The 13,777-nt window shown below is 41.2% G+C and overlaps 1 protein-coding gene across 4 annotated transcripts in view; it reads left to right on the top strand.

Moving 5' to 3' along the window:
* Positions 1-9,860: 9,860 nt before the first annotated feature.
* Positions 9,861-13,777, top strand: part of SMOC1 (SPARC related modular calcium binding 1) — a 208,821-nt gene continuing 204,904 nt past the window's right edge. For 3 of the 4 annotated variants that reach the window (XM_036736294.1, XM_036736296.1, XM_036736293.1), the window contains exon 1: positions 9,879-10,273. In XM_036736294.1, coding sequence (XP_036592189.1) covers positions 10,175-10,273 — 99 coding nt within the window. In that variant the 5' untranslated portion in view covers positions 9,879-10,174. Of the gene's footprint in view, positions 10,274-13,777 lie in introns of all 4 variants that reach the window. The other variant, XM_036736295.1, reaches the window with a different exon arrangement.

The following is a 13,777-nucleotide window of genomic DNA, read 5'->3' on the forward strand; positions in this document are numbered from 1 at the left end:
ACACAGGGCCTCAGATTCCAGATTCTAGCACTGTTTCCAATAAACCCGGTTTAAAGCGTCTGGTGTGATCTTACCCAAGTTTGGTATATAGATGTAGATCTTTTGAATATGATGATACTCATTCATTTTTTTTGTTTTAATTATATTTTATAATTACATTTTTTACAAAATATCTTCTTTGGGGGAACTATCCCCAGGGGTAAATATGTCTTCATTCTTCATGCTGACTTAAAGACATGGTTGGAGGTAACTAAGAACAAGGAAGAATGTCTAATATCCTTTGGCTCTATGGATCTGCCAATGAGTCCTTGGCCAAGGGTGGAAGGGTGAAGGTAGAATCAGAAGTTTTGACACCAAGGACAGAGATAAGCCCATTATAATATGGCTATTAAAATTTTATTCATGCAGTACAATTAAGGATAGAGAGCGCCAGCTTAGGCAAGAGAAAGATGAATCATACCTGGGCCAGAAAATGTCAGTCTCCCAAGGACAGGTGAGAGGTGCTATGCCAGAAACAGGGTGATAGAGAAGAATCATTCTGGCACGGGTTTTGGTAAGGGGAGGAATAACTATTTCACCATTCACTCGGTCAATGTTGGAGGGCAAGTATCTTCATGCAAATGCTTGAGGGAACAGAACAAAAGTTTGAAGAGGCAGGTAGGTAGTGTGATAGATAGATTAGTGTGCCTGGGGTCAGGAAGACCTGAGTTCAAATCTAGCCTCAGACACTTATCTCTGTGACTTTGGGCAAGTCACTCACCCACCGTCTGTCTCTCTGTCTCAGTTTCCTCAACTGGAAACGAGAATAATAATAGTGCCTACCTTACAGAAATAAGAGGACCAAATGAGATAACGTTTGCAAAGCACTGAGCATGGTACCTGGTACATGGTAAGTTATTAATAAATGCTCAATTCCCTTCTCCTTCCCTCTCATCTGTAAATAAGATTGTAGAATCAGATTAGGGAGCATTGAGACACCCTCAGCCTTGCTAGCCCAGTCCACAATTAGAATTTGCCTAATACTAAGAACAAAACTGAGAAAAAGTCAAGAGGGAATCAAAGAGCAAGATAGTGAAGTCAAGTAGTTAGCGCATAGAACCAAAATTCATACAAACCATTATAACTTAAAACTTCATCCTCTTCATCTGTTGTTATGTCCTTGTCCACTTAAGCTTTATTCTTATAATACTTCATAATAAATCTTTTAAAACACAATAGAAAGAACATCCCTTTTAAGGAATAGGGAGGAAATCAACTTATAGTCTATATAATCTCCCAACCCCAAGGGGCATCTGGGTAAGGAAACTTAGGATACGCAGGTTCTTGGTGGAGAGTATTTGGGTGAAGAGCAATGGAGACAGAAACAGAACGATGCTATTATCAAACTGTACCAAAGGCTGCCTGGGAAGAAAGAGGAAATAGACACGGAGGCAGGGAAATGGATCATAAATGTGGCGCAGAGATTTGTTAGAGTGCTGATAGAGATTCACCATATCTAAATTTCTGCTAGAACTCTCTGTCTGCAGCTAATGATCTTTTAACTAGCCTTGATGATAATTCCATCCTTTAAAGGGTAGAGGAACCAATGAGGGTAAACGTTTCTTCTAAATGTAATTCTTACTGTCAGTCTGACCAAACCAGCTTCCAACCTGCCAGTAGCCAGGCCCGAACAAAGCAGGCTAGACACAGGAGAGTCAGGAATCAAACAGAAGTTTAATTTCAAAATGAGGGAAATGGCTTGCAAGCAGGGACACATATTCCAGGGCCCCACCCCTAGTCAGGGACCCCAGGCAGTGGGGCTGAACCTTGATTTATGTACTCGGGGCTAGACAAAGAGTCAAACAGTATAGTTTAGCAATAGGAACGAAGCATAACATCAACAGTGAGACAAGGGCGTCTAGTGACAAAAAGTCCATTCGTGGCAGGGCTTCCTGTCTGGGCCTGTTGGTCCTTGCCTAAGCTCAGGGACCATCAGTTCCAGAAGGTGAGCACAAAGGATTGTTGTTATGCCAAGCTCAGGGCACAGCTTGTTTGCTGGGCCTTCATTCTGGAAAACAGGGGCTCTCTTAATATCTTGACATTACCAAGTCAAGTCAACAAGCATATATTATATTATGTTATATTATGTTATGTTATGTTATATTATATTATAATTTTATATTATATTATTTTATATTGTACTATATTATATTATATCATATTATACTATACTATATTATATTACATCATATCATATCATATATCGTATCGTATTGTATCGTATCATATCATATTATATTATATTAATTATGTTATATTGTATTATAGTATATTATATAATATCATATTATATTATACCATATCATATTATATTATATCACACAATATCATATTATATTATATTATACTGTATTATATTATACCATATCATATCATACTATATTATATTATACTATACTATATTATATTAATCATATCATATAATATTATATATTGTATCATATTATATCATATCATATCATATCATATCATATCATATATTGTATCATATCATATCATATCATATCATATCATATCATATCATATCATATCATATTATTTATATCTAGCATATCCCAAGTGCTATGCTAACTAGCACAAGAGAACCAAGAAGGAAATGCTAGTCTTCTGGCGTGGGAATCAAGAGAAACTTGGGGGAATTCACTATTTTATAATCTGTGATGGAGAAGAAGAAAGCTGGGCATAATCTGAAATCTCCCCTATAATCAAGGAGAACATATATGAAAAGCGTCAGAGAAAGAGTAGGTAGAACCCCATGGCTAAAATTCTTCAGGAGAAGTCGGCCTAGAAGAGAAGAGAATCCCTCAAGAATGAAATTCTGAAGATATAAAGGAAATCATTTTGGCAAGGATTAAAAAGATCAGAAAGATTGCTATAAAATCATAGGGAAATTTACTGACCAACTTAGATTTCAGGAAGATATGCAGAAAAATGAAGACTGATGGACAGAACTGGGAATATTTAAAGAGAAAATTTAGGATGGACATGACAGCTGTCTTTAAGTATTTGAAGAACTGATACAGGGAAGAAGGATTAGATTTATCCTTATTGATCCCAGAAGGCAGTGGTAGGAACAATGGGTGGATACTATAGAAAGATTTAGTCTTGGCACTAGGAAAGAGCTTCTAACAATTACCGCTATCTAAATAACGGAGTGGATTTCTCTGCTGGATCTACATAGTCTATAATTTTCGTTTTTCATTCCAATGGTTTAAGTTTTGCTTTGAGAGTAGTCCTCCATCCATGGAGTGATTCCATTTCTCTATAGCATCAAGACCAAACCACCAGTTGAAGTTGGTTTCTGTAAAAGAACAGGCTATACTCCCTAGGAACTGTGCAGACACCCCCTAGGAGGACAAGATGGCAAGAGAGGAACATTCAATTACTAAGAAAAAGATGTGAACTGCTTTTGCCACCTACTCATGTCACCACTAAACATTTTTATCTCATTTTATTATTGAAACACGGGTCAGAACTGGACTAGCACAAGCACTGTGGGACAAATCTAAAGAAATGGTGAAAACAAAATGTCTGAGGGTAAAGGACTTTAGCAGGAGGCTAAAGGGCAGGTAGATGGCACAGTGCATAGAGTAATGGGCCTGGAGTCAGGAAGACTCGTCCTCCTGAGTTCAAATCTGGCCTCAGACACTTATTAGCTGTGTGACTCTGGGCAAGCCATTTAACTCTGTTTGCCTCAGAATTGGACAAGGAAATGGCAAACCATTCCAGTATCTTTGTCGAGAAAACCCCAAATAGAGTCACAGTGAGTTGGACACAACTGAAAAATGACTTAACAACAACAAAATAGGCAAAAGACATTCCCAAACTGCAAAAGGGGAATATCTTCATCCATTAATCCCATGATTTAATCATTCATTCAACAAACATTTATTAAAAGCCTACAAGATGGAAACCATGCTTACAATGCTTTTTGGAGGAAGGGGCTGGTTTACAAAGATGAATGACATATTGTCTCTACCCTAGGGACTTTACAGTATAGAAGAGGGAGATAAAATATAGGTAACTATAATGTAAGATAGATGTGAAAGCAAAAGTACAAAGAAATTGCCATGGGAGTTCAGAGAAGTTAGCATGGTACAATAACTCTGAGAGTTCATGGGTACAAATTACACCTCTTATGCTTATTACCTATGTGACCCTGGGTAAGTCACCTCACTTTCTAGCTTTATATCTATGATTTGTTGTTCAGTGGTTGCTCAATCTGTGTCTGTGTCTAGCTCTTCTTGCCCCTTTTGGGGTTTTGTTGGCAGAGCTGTTGGAGTGGTTTGCCATTTCCTTCTCCAGCTCATTTGACAAATGAGGAAACTGAGGCAAACAGGGTTAAATGACTCACCCAGGATCACACAGCTAGGAAGTGTCTGAGATCATATTTGAACTCAGGTCTTCCTGACTCCAGGCCCAGGGCTCTATCCACTGCACCACCTAGCTATGATACTAATTATATTATTTCTGTATGAGAGGCAGTATAGTTGAATGGAAAAATCCCTTTAATGAGGTAATCAGGAGAATTGTCCTAGATCTACTAGGTTGTATAATTTTGGGCAAGTCACTTCATACCCCTGGACTTTATTTCGTCATCTGTGAAATGGATGTGTTGGACTAGATGGTCTCTGAGGCATCCCTTCTAGCACTAATACTATGGTTTTGTGATGTTTTAAAGTGGCTCCATGAAGTGGCTTCCAGAAAGTTGTAGGGACAGATGAGATCGCTCAGGAAGATACGTAGTAATGGAATTGGCTCAAGAGTAGAAATCTGGAAAAAGTCAGAATTTATAATGAGGATTAGAGGAAAAGCCGATGAAAGAAATAGGAGAAACAACTATAGAGGGAGGGAGAGGGGAAGAAAAGACATCTAAGGAAACATAGTTAAGGGAGGAGAGAGTAGCTTTTGGGAGGGATGCTCAATTGTGCCAAATGTAGACACGTCAAGGAAGTTGAGGATGGATAAGAAGCCATTAGATTTGGTGATTAGGGCATACTTTCATTAAGGAGGGTTGGAGATGGAATCTGGATTACAAAGGATTGAGGAGTGAATTGAGAGTGACCAAGTAGAGGCAGTGAGTATTAAGTATAGACTTTTGGGGAGGAATTCAGCAAGGAACAGGACAGAATGAGCTGATGGTATTTTAAGGAAAAATAAGGATTTAGGGTAAAAATTTTTAAGACTAGAGGAAACAAGATTGAAAGCTTGACATGTGTCCTAAGCTTTAACTTGCAGAGCATTTGCTGGTCTGCGTTGGTAGAGGGAGCTTCTTCATTTGGCAGGTCCCTATACCAAGAAACATCAAATATATATGTATAGGAGTATGGGGAGAAAGAACAGGTATATTCATAGGAAAACAGTTAAGAGCCAGTAAAAAAGATGTGAGAGAAGAAGAGAATATTTAGTGAAGGAAGGATCTGATGGATTTGGGAAGGGATAGGATTGGGTAAAGACATGGAGAAGTTAGCCTTTGAGACACAACGAGGTCAGTATAACAATTGTTTTAGGCAGCTAGGTGGTTGAGTGGATAGAGCTCTGGGCCTGAAGTCAGGAAGATCTGAATTCAAATCTGGCCTCAGACACTAGCTGCATGACCCTGGTCAAATCACTTAATCCTATTTGCCTCAGTTTTCTCATCTATAGAATGAGCTGAAGAAGGAAATGGCAAACCACTCCAGTATCTTTGCAAGAAAATCCCAAATGGGGTCACAAAGAGTCAGACGTGACTGAACAACAACAACAAAATAAGTAATAGTTCAAATCAAAAGTAACTCCTTCCCCAAGGTCCCTCCACCTCCTGTATCCAAATTAATTTGAATACATGTTTTGTGTGATGCCCAAGAAAGATGGGTACTTTTTCTGAAATTCAACTAATAATTATGATTCCTGGAATGGGATGCTGCCTTATAATTGGTCAGGTGACAACAACTGATTACATATCGACAGTAAGTGATTATATCTATGATCACTTCTATGGAAAAGCAATCAATCCAGCATGGTAGTTATTGAGTGCCTATACTGTGCTATGGATGCAGAGGAATATAGAAGAAATATAAAGACAAAGTCTTTGTCCTCTGAGGAGATTATAATATAATTGGGGAAACAAGCTACGTGACACAGGAAAGATGTAAAACTATGTTTTAAATCCCAGATTGTGTGTTCAAAACTCAAAGTAACTCCCTTACTCAGAGAGTCCGTTCAGTTCATCTGAACTGATTTCAATTGGGTTTAGGGATACTTGATCTAAGACTCCACTAGAAAGGTCACTTAATTTAGTCATGCCCAAACTGGGCATCTGGACTAGTTGGGGGCCATCTTAAGGCTCCTCATGAGTCTGGGTTGGTATATGGTCTCCCAACTTCACTACATATGATTCCTTGTTAGACAGTGATGGATATGCATGAGTATGTAATAATCCCACTCTTCTTCCTTTAGCTACGACTGTAGTTTGAAACCTTATTACTTGGACTATTGAAATAATCTTCTCACTACTCTACCTGCTCCCAGTCTGTCTCCAATCCAGTCTCATCTCCGCACAGCCACTAAAATAATTTTCTTAATGAAAATATCTGACCTCAAAAATCTTCCATGGCTCCCCATTGCCTAGCAAATCAAATACAAAACCCTTAGCCTAGCATTTGAGGATGTCCACAGTCAGTTTCCAGGCTTTCCAGCTTTATTCCACACTATTCCCACTGCTTCACTTTACTTAGCAAACAATCTGAACCAATTCGTCTCACCTTGCTCCTATATGTCCTCTTCAAACAGTCCATCCCCAATGTATTCTTTCCATCGCTCTGCCTGTTGAAATCCTCTCTCTCCAAAGTATAGCTCAGGGGCCACCTCTTCCATGGAATCTTCCCTGATTCTCTTGGTGACAGTGATTTGCTTCTCCTTAAATTTCTCAAAGCAATTTGCCCAGATCTCCCCTTTGCCATTTTTACATTCTATCTTATACTTACTTGTTTATTAGGGAGAGGTAGGATGATGTAGCACAAAGAGTATGGGACCATTAGGAAAGCCTTGCATTCTAATGTCCTCTCTGACGCTTAATTGCTCTGTGACCATAGGCAAATCACTTAACCTCTCTGAGTCTGTTTCCTCATCTATAAAATGGAGATAATAATACCTGTTGAATCTACCTTATTAAGTTCTCATGGTGATCAAGCAAGATAATATAAATAAAATTATTTTAAGACCTTAAACACTATATCAATATTAGTTGTTACTCTGTACATATGTATAAGTACATGTATCTATATCTATATATCTTATATCTCTCCACACTCATTAGATCTTAAAGTACTTTGATGGTATGAATGTTTCAAGCTCCTGACCCAGGTTGTTGTTGTTGTTCAGTTGTGTCCAACTGGAGTGGTTTGCCATCTCTTTCTCATTTTACAGATGAGGAAACTGAGGCAAATGGAGTTAAATGACTTGTCCAGAGTCACACAGCTAGGATCGGAGGCCAGATTTGAACTCGGGAAGAGAAATCTTCCTGACTCCAGGTCTGGTGCTCTATCTACTGTGCCACCAAGCGGCTCCTAGGAGTCACTTGGGGGCTTCTAAAAAGGGGCGACGGTGATGAATGGGGGAGTGTTGGGAGATAAGGGTAAGAATGCTAGTGTTAGAGACTAACTCTACAATTGCTCTGCCCCAAATCTCTTCGGAACACAATGCCCCTCCCAGGTTAAATTCATCATCTCTAATCTCATCACCATAGCCCTAACTCAGGCCTTGATTGATGCCACCTACCTCAGCCTCCTCTCTGCTCTCATTGGAGGGCTGTGGGGTGAAGAACCAAACTCTTCCCAGCGCTTTCCTTATAGAAGGCAGAAATTGGATTTGACAATTTACTCCACTCTACATCTGCTTCTCTGTCAAGTTTTAACTCCACAGAACAAGATGCCCCCGGGTGTCCCCCCAACTCCCCTGCCTCTTTCCTGTCTCCTTTTATATATGATCTCTCCCATTTGATTGTAAGCTCCTTGAGAGCAGGAGCTGCCTTTCTTTTTATTACTCGTATCCCCAGTGCTTAGCACAGTGCCTGGCACATAGTAATTGTTCAATAAATGTTTATTGGATTGGATTAGATATGACCCAACTTCCTATGTGATCAGTTGGTCATATATCCCTGGGGTCCCGGCCCCTACCATGGAGTCCACTATAGTAGGCAATAAGAAGTCACTGTAAGTTTTTGAGAAGAACCATATGATCACAGATCTATAGATGAAAGAGATCTTATAACTTATCGAGTCCAAATCCTTTCACTTTATAGATGAGGAAATGGAGGACCACAGCCATTAAATGGTGTCATCCATCAGACTTGCCCAACCTCACATAGATAGTAAGCATCAGAGGTGGAGCTGAACCTAGGTTCTCTGACTAAAGAGCCAGTCCTTTTCATTCTTGGGTATTAGAATTATTTTGGTAGGACTGTGCATGATTTAAAAAATAGATTTAGAACTAGAAGCAACCTTAGAAGGCAGTGAGGTGGCTCAGTGGATAGAGTGCTGGTCCTGGAGTCAGGAAGACCTGAATTCAAATCCAGCCTCAAACACTTACTAGCTGTATGACCAGGGGCAAGTCACTTAACCCAGTTTGCCTCAATTTCCTCATCTGTAAAATGGGGACACATGGGAGAAGGAAATGGCAAACCACTCCAGTATCTTTGCCAAGAAAACCCGAAGTGGGGTCATGAAGAGTCGGACATAACTGAACAACAGCAACAGTCTAATCCCCTCGATTTATAAATTAGGAAATTGAGTCAGTGAGAAGTGACCTGGCTTGCCCAAGGTCTTATAGATAATCAAGACAGAGCTGACTTTCAAACTTAAGTCCTTTGACTCCAAATCCTGTGTTCTAATTAATTGGAGAGGAGAGAGGTTGGAAGTAGGGAGCCTGTTAGAAAGCTGTGTGTTTTATGAGGAAAGAGGAGAATCCCAGGTCTGAGAACTAGAATTTAGCACCTTAGAGCATTCGACCTTAGCAGTGAGTTCGTTCTTGAGGGTTGACCGAGGTATTATAAGTCATTTGATCCAACCCCATCCAATAAATTATTTCCTCATTACGATATTGCCAGCCGGCAGTCAACCAATCTCTGCTCAAATACCCCCATGTTGTGTAATTTAACTTCTCACATCCAGTGATGTTTATATCAATTTCCCACTCTGATCCTTCTCATTCTGTTATTGACAACGCTTTCTCCTTCTCCCAAGAATGCACACACAGTGCCCTTTCTTCTTGTTTCACCTTCTGGTATTACTGGCTACAGAAATTAGTAGAAAGAACACTGGACAATTAGTCAAACAAAGCAGGAGGGTTTGAGACCTGCGCCGTCACTACTAGGTGTGAGACCTCGGTTACTACCCTCCCTTAGCTTCGACTTCCTTGTCTTTAAAATGGGAAGAGTAAGACCTACCCCATAGGGCCATTGACAATGTAAAAGTACTTCGATAACGATAAAGTGTTTTGTATGACTATTACACAATTGCCGACCAGTTACTGCTTTTCATGGGATGATGGGATCGGATGTTATGTGAACCCTGTCCAAGTTGAGGGTGAGAGGGTCAAGGGAGAAACGCAGAGAGTAGACGTTTTCTTTTCATGCTCCTTGCTCAAGAATTAAGCTGGGCAGCCCAGCTTTTTTGACCGAGTCCAACGAAGTAGCGGAGGAGTGTTGGGGAGATGGGCAGGGGTAGAATGACCCCGCCCCCTCCTTTCTTTTTCCCATTGGCTTCTACTTGTCATCGTTTCGACCGCTACTGGCCCTCCTAGGCGTCCATCAGGCCTGCTTGACTCCGCCCCTCCCAGAGTTTATAACGGGGATTCTCATGGCCCAGGGATAAGGCTTTTAACCTGCTACCTCCGTGGGACTGGCAGAGCCCAGCCAAGGCGACCAAGAAGAGCACGCGCTCGCGGTCGGCTGCAGCCCAGGCTCTCCGCCTGCCTCCGCATCCCACGCCTGCTTCTTGTTTCATGACCGTGCTTTTTGAAAGCAGCCTTCAGCAGCACCCGCATCGGGACCTCTCTCCTCTCCCACGAACCGCGAGTCTCCTCCAGGGGCGAAGCAGGGGGTGGGGAGGCGGTGTGTGCGGAGCCTGCTACCCACCCCACGACCGTCGCTGTCAAAATGCTTCCCGGGCGCTGGGGCCGGCTGGTGACTTCCCAGCTGCTCCTGGTGCTGGTGCATCTCCCACAGACTCCCAGCCATAGAGCTACCGGACCCCGGGTGAGTGCGTGCCTGCGTAGCCCTCTCCCTGGAGCTGTGGTCTCCCCGGAGCAGGCAGAGGGACGCGTAGACCAAGTCTTGCCTCAGCTCCTCCATCCCACCCCTGCTCACCCTTCCACCTGGGAAGAGGCAGCTGCGCCTAGGTCCAATGGTATTTCTCCTTACCCCTCAAAAAAGAGCAAAGGTCTGTTCCTTTCCCTACTTTCCAGTCCGTGTTCTCGTTGGCTTAATTTGAGAAAAGGCTAACAGAGCGGGTTTTCTTCAGCTGCTTCCTCTTACTTTTCCGCAGCTTCTCTGGGACTGTCAGGTTACTACAGCTAAGTCAGAGATGTGGCTTTTCCCCCACCTCCCTTCTCTCGGAATATTTTGATCCAAAGGTGCTCTATGTTCTCTCCTGTTTCGTGGTTCGTTACTGGTTTCACTATCGCCCCGGTTGTTTCAGCATCCTTCTCTTCCACAACTTTGCTGATTGCCCCAATTCCTGCTGATTCCTGCTATGGAGTCTCACCTAACGTATCGGTTTCCTGTTGTCACAACCTGCAACTGCCGTCTCAGTGCTAGGGGCTCTGGTAGGGAACAGTACTCCTTTTCGTCCCCACCTTCCCCCTGCCCCCACACAGTTTTGAGCTATCTATCCAGTAGCAAAACAGGATCTTGTGGGTTTTTTTTTAATGAGCATTTCTAATTAAATCAAAACAAAATCTTGGTGTTCGTATGTAGGGCATAACTGAAGTGCTGGAAGGGGGTGGTGGCGAATAGCTATATAGTGAGGGAATAGAAGAAAAAATGTGCAGCATGAAGTAGCAACTCTGCATGTTTCCAACACACTACTCTGTTTGGAAATTGTATGATTCTGACCTTTGCTCTGTTTGGAAAGAGGGATAAAAGGCAATTCTTATTCGGAGAAAAGGATTGTCCCTAGTGCGCTGTATTGACAAACAACTTGTGAATTTCCTTTATACATTTCCTTCCTACAATTTTAAAGTAAAATGAAATCATCCTGTAATTTTTAACAGTTCAGTTTTTTTAAACTCTGGGCCAGAAATGAACTATTTACTCATCTGTAGCTAGGAATAGTTGTTATCCCAAGTCAACAGGAATGTTCAATGTGTTAAAAAAAAAAAGTAAACTTGATTTTTATGAAAGTCAACTAATTCTTCCATCACTGTGTGCTCCACTAGATAATCTCACTGGCTGTTCCTTTCTATCTGTGTTAAAATCTCAGAATCTTTTTAACCCCTCACTGCTATATGAGAATCATCTTGATAGCAGTAGCCTGGGTGTGAAAGAAGAGAAAATGGCAAGGCATGGAGAGGCTTAATCACTCATCAGACATAGTGATTTCGTTTGAAGCCCCTTTATCATTGTGAGATCTGTGTTCAAGCCACTCTAGGAAAGAAAAGTACTTGTCTGTGTTGGGCTGTACCTTGCTTTTATGACCAGATGTCTAACAGCAGCAGTTAAAATGTGGCCGATTAGACTCAGTGTGTGTCCTAAATCCTGGGCAGCAGAACTTTCAAGGTTAGAGCAAGTAAGGGCTCTCTGTGTGAGTGACTTTTATGGATGTAGATGAGGATGCCTTTTAAATGAAGCCACTTGATTTGATATGAAAGCCTCTTAAACTGAGGGATTGGGTGAGCAAGGGTGTTTCCTCCAGCTAATTAGGAACAGCAAAGACTGGAGAAGTAGACTAGAGCTCTCCCAAATAAAATAAAGATGCCAGACTCTCCACCATGATGGCCAAAATTAGTTTATCTAACAAATGGTTTGGGGGTGAAATCTTGCTTTACATTCCTAGCTTCGTAAGTCACCTCCTCTCTCCATTTATTAGTTAGAATAAAACATTTTTTGAGGAATGCAGCTCTTATGTCTTTTATTTTGTACTACAGTTATTTGTGTTTTTGTCGTTTCTCTCAGTGCCAAATACTATGTTCCATACACAGTAGGCTCTTAATAAATCATTGCTCAGTAAATGAATTGAGCGATTGATGAATCTCCCCCCTCTCTACCCCCCCAACTCCTTTAGCCCATCAGTTCAATACAAGTGGTGGTACATAAGTAATAAATTGAATAAGCTTCTGTGCCTTCCACTCACACCCACACACCCACTCCTAACCCCTCAAACACGTGAACCAATGGTATATTTAGGATTGTACCAGGAGTAAATCCTCTGTTTGAGTTTGTGGTTGTCTTAAGTTATTTAATAGATTTTAAGCATTGAAATTATATCTATTTAAAGGTCTTATAGGCCAAACCTGACTCAGATTGTCCTGGAAGTTCAGGTTTGAGACTGAAATAAAAGGAGACACTTCTAGACCATCTATTAGTTAACAAAAGAAGATTAACTTAGCCATGGTATGGAAAGGATATGGCACTGGTTCAGGTAGATGCTGCCCCCTTTGTCTCTGCAGAGAAATGTATCTAGTCAGCAGTGTGTGATAGCTTATATGACAGTGAAGCTTCTACCAAGTCTGAGGGGCTCTGACTCCCTGTGGGCTGGCTTCTTTCAATGCCCTTAGACAACCAGGAAGCTATATCAATGGCTCAAGCCTTGGCTTTCTGGATCAGTCGAGGCTCAAGGATAGCTTCCTTGCCACTTAGGGAAAAAACTAGCACAACTAAGATTCGTAAAGTACTTTAAGGTTTACAAAGCACATTCTACATTACATAAAATACATTCTACATTATACAAAGTATGTTATAAAATGTATACAAATTTACAAAGTACACTATACAAATATCTCATATAATCTTCACAACTCTGTGAGGTAGTACGAATATTATCCCCATGTAAAGATGAGGAAACCGAGGTGGGGGAGAGGTTAAGTGACTTGCCCAGGGTCACACAGCTAGTAAATTTCTGGGGCAGGATTTGAACTTGGGTCTTCTTGACTCAAAGCCCAGTATACCTTCCACATGACAGGGACCATGATAGATACTGTACCTCTCATACTTTATACAATGATGGCCAGGTCCTACATGTCTTCTAGTGGACCTTTCTCTACTTAAATGACTTTAGGTCCCACATTAGGCAATAATAACCTTTGAAAAATGAGAAGCTTATGATAGATGGCATTGGAGAAACAAAAAAAGAAACCTAACAAAAAGATAGCCCTAAAAGCCCCGCACAAATTACAAACAAGCAGTATAAGGGTCCCCAAAAGACATGGCAGAATATGAATAACAAAGACCAGGAATCTGAGGTTTCACCTTTCCCTCCCATGAAAGGACCAAGTCCCAGATCTTAAACATCTGACCTATATGGTGGGTGATACCAAATCTCTGCAGTTTACAGTGAGTTTCTTGTTGTAGAGCAGTGACAAAGAACAGGAGCAGCACCAGGAACATCAGAACAACAACACATGATATTTTATCCCAGTCAACAGTTCTCATCATGGCTCAAAGTCTTCTGGAGTAAAATAACCCTCTTGCATATAACTTGTCCCAGGATACTTATACTCCTCCTGAATGGCCATTCATTCAGTCATGGTTCCTTGGCCCATG

The sequence above is a fragment of the Trichosurus vulpecula genome, chromosome 8 (genome assembly GCF_011100635.1).
Source record: "Trichosurus vulpecula isolate mTriVul1 chromosome 8, mTriVul1.pri, whole genome shotgun sequence".
NCBI classification, from domain to species: Eukaryota; Metazoa; Chordata; class Mammalia; order Diprotodontia; family Phalangeridae; genus Trichosurus; species Trichosurus vulpecula.